Source organism: Solanum tuberosum, unplaced genomic scaffold (assembly GCF_000226075.1).
Source record: "Solanum tuberosum cultivar DM 1-3 516 R44 unplaced genomic scaffold, SolTub_3.0 scf00251, whole genome shotgun sequence".
Taxonomy (NCBI): domain Eukaryota; kingdom Viridiplantae; phylum Streptophyta; class Magnoliopsida; order Solanales; family Solanaceae; genus Solanum; species Solanum tuberosum.
The window spans coordinates 756,356-766,481 of NW_006239173.1; the positions used below are offsets into that span (position 1 = coordinate 756,356).

Consider the following 10,126-nt stretch of genomic DNA (forward strand, 5'->3'; position numbering starts at 1 on the left):
AATAACTTGTTGAAATTGATACGAAAGGATTGTATCCAACAATGCAACACATGGAGTTTAGTTTCCGTTTGAGCTAATGTCGGCTTATTAGGTTATTGGTTGAAGGTAAAACCGTGGAGACTTATGTCTCATCACATCAAAGCCTTCAATTAGATTAAGCCGCCCTTGTATTTAAAATTTTACAAGTAGTTTATGAAAAAACCACAGTATTCTTTTCTTAATTATTGCATTTATCTATAGTATTATTTAGAGTCACAAAATACACTTAGGTGTAAAACTCACCAAGCTTGGTAATACTCACACATTGAGATTACAGAACTGTAGGATTCTCTCACAATATATCAGCTATATTGTTACAAGGGACCATAGATATATGTATAATGTTCCAAAAGTTACTTAGCAAGGACTTGTTTCTCCATCAAATTATCGTCTGATAATTGAGTAGGTGGTTCTTCGTCCTTGTTTGCTTTAATTATATCGACTCTCGTTCTCAAGAAGCTAGGTTGATTCGTCGAAGATAGAAGTCTTGCCCACATCCTGTCTGTAATCACAACCTTGTTTTGTTTCTCAATGATTCTCTGTTATATAAAAGTAGATCATATATTAGTGCTGCATGCCAATCTTGGGTATCATAAGGTAAGAAGGATAACCGTATTGTATGTAATACGAAAAGAAAGGAGTGAGAGGAAATGAAACTCACATTAAAGGGTATGTAAGCATGTCTGTGGTTGACAGGACCAACCGTAAAGCCTGTGTAGCCAGCCATGGCTCCATGTACAGCGCTTTGCGCTAGAAGAGTGCAATACACATTGTCAGATGCATTACTTGGAATAGCCCGAATCATGTATGTGGGATCTGCACAGAAGCAGGTTGTTAGCTAGGGTCCTCATCAAATTGACATTCATTCAAAACAATAATAATAACCAACCTATATATTTAAGATTAATGAGCATCTTCTTTTGTTTCGAGAAATGCTCCTGCAAAAAGGTTCGTAGTGTTTAGTACAACTGCACACAATGTAGTGTTCAATGAACGCACACTTAATGTAGGACGATCATTAAGTAGATCCCAACGATGAATTGTACCTTTATCCTTTCCGAGATCCATAAGCCAACATCTTGTAAAAGTTTATTCCCTGAAGGATCAGTGGATTTCAAACTCTCGGAAACTAGCTCTTGTCCGGCACCTTCAGCTATGACTATAACCATATGTCCGTTGTCTTTGAGCCTATGTTCAATATACTCAAACAGTCCACCACTTCCTTCAAGATAGAAAGGGGATTCTGGAATCAAACAGCAGTCAACATCTCGACTAGCAAGAGTAGCATACATCGCGATGAACCCTGCACAATGAATACATGTTAAAGAAATGTAAATCAGACAGACAATTTCTACTATTTTATATGCAGTAGATCAGTTTTGTCATGTATATGTAGCAGTATCAATCTGCAATCGAAAAATATAGCAGGTGAAGATTACCACTATCCCGTCCCATTAACTTCACAAGGCCAATTCCATTCTCAAAACTGGTAGCTTCAACATGAGCAGCACTAATAGCACGTTGGGCTTCCTCAACGGCGGAGTCAAAACCAAATGACTTGTCAATAACCTGAAGAGAAGCAGAAAGATCACTAATTTAATTTGGTCACCCACCGAATATTTTGGTACTTGTATAATCTATATGAAAAAGTAGTTACCGGTATATCATTATCTATTGTCTTGGGGATTCCAGCAACTGCAACATTGAGACCACGCCTTCTAATTTCCTGTAGCAGAAGAGACAGAATAAACTTGAGTGACAGTTTCATTATTTTCACCATCAACACACTACATATTACATCACATCAAGTGGTTCAAGTGGTTACATTAGAATGACCAATTGATCTAAAACATGTTCTTCTGAAGTATTATTCTGGAATGGTTACGGATTAAGGGCTAAGAAGGTCTACCTCAAATATCACCGCGGCCCCTCTCTGGGTTCCGTCTCCTCCAATTATATAAACCTTGAAAACAAAAGGCAACATATCTTTACTGGATGCACATATTAGAAGGAAAGAAAATACCCTGAGTTACTTCTTAAATGAATTATCCTGAGTTAGTTCACTAATAAAGTTTTACCTGATTGATACCCCGGTCCTGAATGCTATCTACTATTTTCTTGGTAACATGACCTCCTCGAGATGTCCCAAGAATTGTTCCACCGCGTTTATGGATATCATTGACCACCTTTGGTGTCAACGGAATCGTGTTTTTGGAATAGAAACCTCGATATCCTCCCTACACATCCACACATTTCATTAGTTCTGATGCAGATATGCATAAAGCAAACTTTTTGAATTACAAATCAAAATAGAATGTACTGGTTAAAACATAGCAGAAGATCAAGATATTAAAAACTTCGAAAGAATAATGAAGTTTGATTTCAACCTTTTTTATTTGTTAAGTTTGATTTCAACCTTTTTTGTTTGTTAAGTTTGATTTCAATCTTACTCCTTGTGTTCCTAAAAATTCCCAAAGTTATGCATTATACTTTGGATTGCGAGAACTATTAATCTAGTTGCTGCAATCCTCTTCAAGATGAGTCTTGATGCTACTGGTTCTACAACTATCTATCAAGCATTTTGATGAGCAGAGTTTTAAATAAAAGGGACACCAAATATGTAACCATTGTCATAAGTAAAGTTGCTTTATTTTTCGAAGGCATAATACATAAACAAACACTCATTTGGCCTCAACTAGCAAGTAAGCACTCCAACTTTGAAAGTGCACATCTAGACACCTCAACTCGTCTCCACCACTGTGTCAGTTGAACACTCCAACTTACAAAACGATCATCTAGAAACCTCCAAAACTTATGTGCCACATCAGCTTTGGGTATCCACGAGACACCAGTGAGGACGAGTTGAAGTGTTAATTAGTTGCCAGTTGAGACCAAGTTAAGGTGTCTATTTATGTATTATGCAATTGCTGGAATGTATTACTGTGACATGGAATGAAATGTATACTCACATCTATCCCCATGACTCTGCTTACGCCATACATGTAGTGTAGGCCACATACTATTTCCCTGATAACTGTATTGAGACCGGGACATAAGCCTCCACATGTTACAATACATGCATAAACATCATCTGGTTCAAAATAAACCTGAAAAATCATCCAGAACATTCATATTTAATTCGACAAAACCATAGAATCTGGATGCTGAATATGCAGTAGTTACATTAGATAACTTCATATACCTTTTGGCAAGGACCAGCTCGACGAAAATGTAACCCTCTTGGACTGTTCTTGTGGACAACAACCTGTTAATTTGTAGGCAAACATGTAAGCAGAAAAAAACCTTGTCCAACCAGTATTCCATTATGGGATATCTATCATATACATTCTATTCAGTATTCCCTCAAAATATCATGAAACTTTAAGTTTGTTTCAGCAGATCTTAGACGATCTTTGTTTATGTTCTTATAGGAATATGGAGGAGGCAGAAAATTCCGCCAACGATATAAGCATTGTAATTAAGACAAATTAAAACGACTTTTGTCTCCGTACATATAATTGCTTCTCCAAATGATTAGAAGGTAATCCACAAATATTTTTTCCATTTAAACAGAACTGACCTTTTCGGCAACTGTATCATCCTCATCGACAAAATACTGCCTGGAAAAATGTTAAAATTTTAGTTGATCAATCTGATCCTCTTGAACTTTATACATAAGCAACCAAAACTAAAGGAGAATAATATCAGGTGACTTACTTAACTACTGAATATGAAGGATTATGCTGCAATGGATTAGTATATGTCTGCAATAACAGGACAAGTATTTAGTACTTGATCAAAATAGAGACTCTTTATCCCTTGGAGAGTATAGATCATAGAAAGAATTGGAAGCACAAACACCTCATAGAGCAAAAATCGGGTTCATTTATCAGATGATTACTCAACTAATAGTTATTATCTTAAAAAGTCGGAAAATTGGAATCAAGAAGAAATGTGACTTTCTGAGATAATAACGATCTGAGAAATCAATCATATTCCACCAACTGCTTCTTTATCTTTATAAATAAACAAATATAAAGAAAGTATCAACTTAATCATACACAAATATAATTCAATCATACTGCAACACTACCAGTACTTTTGTTCAATATTCAACATAGGGAATCAAAAGGAAACTTGTATACCAATTAATTAATCAATTGAATCTAGATGAGAATTCACAAATAAATAAGAAGAAATAAAATAACTTTTTTTTTAAAAAGTCATAAGTTATAAATTCGACCAATCATAGTAGCTCTAAAAATAAGAGATAGGTAGAGGTAAAGAAAACGTACAGAAAGATTCGGAATGTAATCAGACAAATGAGGAACGTCTTCTAGAACATAACCATCATCACCGATCACAATTTTCTTCTTCTGCTGCTGTGAATTAGTCACTTCTCCCATTGAACAACTTATATTATTCAAATTATGCACTGCAAAACTATCATCCAATGATCCCATAATTCAATTCAAATCTACTTAACTATTTATCTCAAATGAACAAATGAATTACTCACGATGCTAAAAACAAAGTTGAGCAGACCTTCTCTGAAATTTCAACTAAAAATAGTCAACAAAAGTACCATATAAAATACAAAAATTACACAGGTGGCAACTGTTTATTGAATTTTCTCGTGGGTTTTTTGGTCAAGAGTTCACGAAAAGTTATTACAAAAAAGTGAAAGGACTCAAATTGTTTTGAGTGTTCTGGAAATTAGAAGATTCTCTAATTATATTCTAGATTCTGTCAAATATGGATTTCACTTAATAGATATAGAAAAAATAAAAAGAAGGGTGAGGTCAATAATGAGCTAACACTTTGAATATTTTACTAAATTGACGGTTTAAGTGTAGCATGTCAATCGTCGATCCCCACGCCTTCATTATTCTTTATTTTTCTATTCAGCAATCAACTGCCACTTGTTGTTTTGCCCTTAGCCCAAATACACGCCACAAATTTTCATTTAACACGAGCCCTATTATTTCTTTCATTTCAAAATAAGTGTCAAACAAAATTGATGTCTTTTAAAAAAGTTATTCAAAATAAAGTCTTTTGAAGTTGAATACTAGTACTTATTATTGTTTTGAAATTTTAAAACAATACTTACACTAGAGCAAATTCTTTTACACTTATTTTTGGGATGGAGGCTATTAGTCTTATTACTTCCTCTGTCTAAAATTATTTATCTTTTTCCTAAAAGGCAATTATCTTAAATTTTAGAAATTTAAAATAAAATAAAATTATTTTTTTTCATTTTGTCCTTAGTATAGTTTTTTCTTGAAAACTACAAAATCTATAAGATACAACTTTTTTTTCCCCTACTTTCTTGCTCCTCCTTATCTGCCACCATATCTTCACCCAAACTTTGTATCTCTAGTGAATAAAGAGAACTCAAGAGTGCCTTGCTTTTTCTAGTGGGAGGTGACGTTTCTAGACTCTACTAGTTGTGGAGATGTTAAAATGGGAATTTTTAAAAAAAAAATTATCCAACATAAAATATTCAATTAGTATCTAATATTATATCTTATATCAGGGGAAATATAATATATAATATGTCAATTTTGTGTGACAGCGTATAATAATATAGAAATTAAATATATATTAAACTATATATAATAGTATATTGTTTTATATTAAACTGATTTGAGTGGATCTTCTATTAGTTTTCCTAGAGGGGTTTGGTACCTATTTTAAGTTCCAGTTAATTTAAGTTTTTGTTAAAAAAACCTCTTATTGAAAGGTAGATTACTCACTATTTGTGAATGAATCCAATCAACAAAAACTTGGGAAACCCATTATCTCAAAGGGGCTAACCTAAGATATTGACATGTACATATAACCTCTAATTAGAACTTTAATCAAATGTCACAAAAGGGTCTTTTCAAAAGCCAAGATGAGGAGAATTTAGTACTATGGCGAATTAATACATAAAAAATACATTAAATATATGGTATATTGTTGTTATTATTAAGTTATCAACAAGGTTCAGCTTTCAGCAGAAAATAGAGAGCAGAATATTTTCCCCTTAATTAACGTGTATCCTTAAAAAAATAATCGGAGAGAATGCAATTATACAAAACACTGAAAAGAAAAAGAAAAAAAGTATCCGTTCGTATATATATGGTCTCTATTTATTTATGTAATATAAAGGTTAATAAGAAAATTTTAAGAATTCTATGGTTTATAATTAACTAATATAAAAAAATATTGAGGATTTACTGGTTATGCAACACATGCCATGGGATACAAGAAAGAAAATGGAGAATGGAATATTAGCAGTAGATCTCGGAACAAAGAAGCTTTACATTTTGCTTCGAAACTACAAAGTGAATGCAATCAACTTCATCTGCCTCAAGGAAATATTGGCCTCTCTGGGTTCATACACCACGCTCAATTGTGCTTGCCCACAGATCTGCTGGGACTCTTAGCCTAGGAGTATACTGAAATCAATAACACGCCATGTTAGAGATTCAACCATATAATGCACGCCAAGGCTCTTGTGTTTCTTTTGAAGACTTTGTTGCATCCCAGGCTATCTTTTCTCCTGAGAAACTAAGAGATGAGAGGCTAGCCAAATGCTGTCCTATCTCATGTATCACCTGGAAGTTGGAAAGTGAGATATGTATTAGTATACTTTATTTTTCACCTTTTTTTTCTTTGGCTGGGAGGAGGGAGGAGAAGTAACTGCTAACTCTATCGAGCCCTCCTACTGGGATAGAGAAATGATATTCTCCAAGTAAACACTTGAACATTGATCAAATTACAGACAGGTAGGCTTAGATCCGTCATTCTGGTCAGAGAATTTCAGAGGATAAATGGCATAATATTCAAGTCGATAGCTCTAATTCAACTACATCAATCAAATCCCTAGAACCACAATGTTGGTTGCTTAAGAAACAACAACATACCAGTGTAATCTCACAAGTGGACTCATAGATATAGAGGTTGTTTCTGCAACTTAAAATAAAGCACTTCCAAGCAGTTTGAAAGAGAGAAGTAACAACAGCAAAATAATGTGAATGGTTGCTTAAGAAAACCTTCACAGCAATTACCAGTTTTCAAAATATGTAGCTGCTTCCACAAATCCGTCTATTTTCACAAGTTCATTCCTTAATCAACTTGATTTATTTTCTGTTACTGTCAGAGGAAAGGGGAATAATGGTGTTATATTACTCTATAAGACTTAAAGTCAATGTATGGCTTAAAATATCTTGATCTGCTTGAACTCAAGCAACTTTTCCACTCAGGTTTGATTTTTGCAGCTGTATCAACTTACTACCTGGCATACATGAGCCATTCAGCTCGGCCAGCTGCATTAGGACATATCCAAGTTAACTGCACTAGAGCTAAATTATTCTATTTTAAGTACTTCTTCCATTCTGTTTTTAGCAGTAATTAATCAAGTTATCTTTTATGTTAATTGTCATAGAAAATGAAGTAAATAACATTAACATTATCTAAGACTTCAATTCTTTATTATATTTAACCAAAGACAATATATGGCTTTGTCTATCTTGATCTGCTTGAACTCACGCAACCAAGAGCTGGTTTTTTTGCCACTCCGGTTAGATTTTTGCTGCTGTATTAACTTACTGTCTGGCATACATAAGCCATTCAGCTCGGCCAGCTGCAATAGGATATATCAAAGTTTACTGCACGAGAGCTAAATTATTCTTTTTAAAGTGCTTCCTTTCATTCTGTTTTTAGCAGTACATTCCTTAGTCAAGTTATTTTTTATGTTACTTGTCAATTGTCATAGAAAAGGAAATAATAACGTTAATGTTATCTAAGACATGAAATTTTGAGTATATTTAACCAAAAATAATATATGGCTTTGTCTATCTTGATCAGCCTGAACTCAAGCAACCAAGAGCTGATTTTTTGCCACTCTAGATTGAATTTTGCAGCTGTATAAACTTGCTGCCTGGCATACATAAGCCATTCAGCTCGGCCAGATGCAATAGGATATTTATCAAAGTTAATTGCATGAGCGCAAAAATATTCTAATTTAAAGTGTTTTATTTCATTCTGTTTTTCAGCAGTACACTCCATTGAAAGTTATTTTTTATGTTACTTGTCATAGAAAAGGATATAATAACATTAATGTTATCTAAGACTTCAAATTCTGGTATATATGTCGCACCAAAAGTTAATATATGGCTTTGTCTATCTTGATCTTCTTGAACTCAAGAAACCAATTGTCATAGAAAAGGAAATAATAATGTTAACGTTATCTAAGACCTTAAAATTTTGATTATATTTAACTAAAGAAAATATATGGCTTTGTCTATCTTGATCAGCCTGAACTCAAGCAACCAAGAGCTGGTTTTTTTGCCACTCTGGATTAAATTTTGCAGCTGTATAAACTTACTGCCTGGCATACATAAGCCAATCAGCTCGGCCAGCTGCAATAGGATATATATCAAAGTTAATTGCATGAGAGCCAAATTATTCTATTTTAAAATTTAAAGTGCTTTCTTTCAGTCTGTTTTCAGATTCCTTAATCAAGTTAGTTTTCTGTTGTCACAGGAAATGCAACAATGATATTAGCAGACTTAAAAGTTGATCATATTAAATCAGAGACAATTTATGGCTTTGTCTATCTTGATCTGCATGAATTTCAGCAATCAAGAGCTGGTTTTTGCCACTTTGGTTTGATTTTGCAGCTGTAATAACTTACTGCATGGCAATACATAAGCCACTCAGCTCGGCCAGCTGCAATAGGATACAACAATAGAAACTGCACTAGGGCTAAATTTACTCTTATTTAAAGTGCTTTCCCCCTCTCCCCCTCCCACCTCATTTTTAAAACACATGCAGAAATACGAAAAATAAATAAATACCAGGATTAAATTGTTCAGAAGACTACATTTTGAACAAGGACTACATCTTAAAAAAAATTTAGATAAGAAACAAAGAAGCAGCTCTAATGTTAAAAGCACGAAAAACAACCATTTACTGAACAAGCATATGAACATTTATAAAGTACCTCATGTTCTTCTTCTGAAGTCTTACGATGCAAATTTTGACCTTTTTTGCCAATTATAACAAAAGTAGGCATCTTCAGGACTTGAACCAATTGAAGTAAGCAGGCCAACTGTTCGTTAAAAAGCTGCAACGATGGGGGAGGGATTTGCAAATTTGTGCACAAAGCTTTAGTAAGGTCACTAGAGGCACCTACTTGCAACCCATAAACTGATATATTGTCAACTGAAACAGAAGTTCTATTTTCCATCTTAAGCTTAGATGCAGCCACAACAAAAGGGGCTATAATTGTGGGCATATTTGACAACCCATCTCCTACTAACAATGCCAGAACTTCATTGAGAGCACAAGCAAGTGTTGGAGGCTCATAGTTTTCCAGTAGTAACAGAGACACCTAAGAAAAAGGGGAAAAAATAATCAAAATATGGTCTATAATCCCCAAAAGCAAAATACCTAACCAATTCAGTACAATGTATGGTAGTAGTTTTGCCCTTTATCAGTATCTAAATGTGAATTTGGTATGAATAACCCTCCATATCTAGGCAAAGCTGTAAACACTTCTTTTTTATGACTGTGGTGTTCAAACCAGCTTTCGCGCACCTCGACTAATTCCACATGTACCAGCTACAAGTACCAGATAAAACTCCCTATACAAAAGCTAGGACAGATGGAAAGAAATCACCTAGTGCAAAAATCGAATGTCAAACCAAATGTATCTCAACCCAACTTCTTTGACCAACGGGCCACACCCTTGAGTGCAACGTTATAAACACATTTTACTACACACTATCACTAAAAATTATATTTTGATACATTGCCTTGCCATATACAGTATACACTTTTTTTACATAACCAAAGACTGAAAAAAATATCAAAACCGCTGGAAATATGCTGAAAGCGTCCAGGAATACATTTTTCTCAATATCAAAAGCAAAAGTACCTCGAGATTTGCTCCATTGAGAAAATGAACGACTTCAACCGTAACCTTTTGATCTTTGATTCCGTAACGTTGCAAGGATAAATCGAGCGATTCTTGCCTGAAATGAAATCGATTAAGTAAGAAGATATAATCAATAGAAGGGGGGGGGGGGGGGGGGGG

At 34.2% G+C, this 10,126-nt stretch overlaps 2 protein-coding genes across 3 annotated transcripts in view; both read right to left on the reverse strand.

The window, feature by feature from the left end:
* Positions 1-189: 189 nt before the first annotated feature.
* On the reverse strand, positions 190-4,780 carry LOC102581128 (ATP-dependent 6-phosphofructokinase 6-like). Of its 2 annotated transcripts, XM_015313527.1 has the most exons (14): positions 4,559-4,779; positions 4,335-4,474; positions 3,757-3,803; positions 3,620-3,659; positions 3,242-3,304; positions 3,009-3,146; positions 2,118-2,276; positions 1,949-2,002; positions 1,697-1,765; positions 1,479-1,608; positions 1,086-1,342; positions 929-977; positions 701-855; positions 190-578 (listed from the first exon to the last, which is right to left on the reverse strand). In XM_015313527.1, the coding sequence occupies exons 2-14, from the start codon at positions 4,443-4,445 to the stop codon at positions 393-395; spliced, it is 1,458 nt and encodes a 485-aa protein (XP_015169013.1). In that variant the 5' UTR covers positions 4,446-4,474; positions 4,559-4,779; the 3' UTR covers positions 190-392. The 2 variants fall into 2 exon arrangements, with proteins under 2 accessions (XP_015169013.1, XP_006357682.1); XM_006357620.2 differs by having other exon boundaries at positions 4,335-4,780.
* Positions 4,781-6,205: 1,425 nt separating this feature from the next.
* Positions 6,206-10,126, reverse strand: part of LOC102581463 (uncharacterized) — a 4,433-nt gene continuing 512 nt past the window's right edge. Inside the window, exons 2-4 of the mRNA XM_006357621.2 lie at positions 9,968-10,064; positions 9,032-9,421; positions 6,206-6,641 (exon numbers count right to left, since the gene is read on the reverse strand). Coding sequence (XP_006357683.1) covers positions 6,513-6,641; positions 9,032-9,421; positions 9,968-10,064 — 616 coding nt within the window. The 3' untranslated portion in view covers positions 6,206-6,512. The remainder of the gene's footprint in view (positions 6,642-9,031; positions 9,422-9,967; positions 10,065-10,126) is intronic.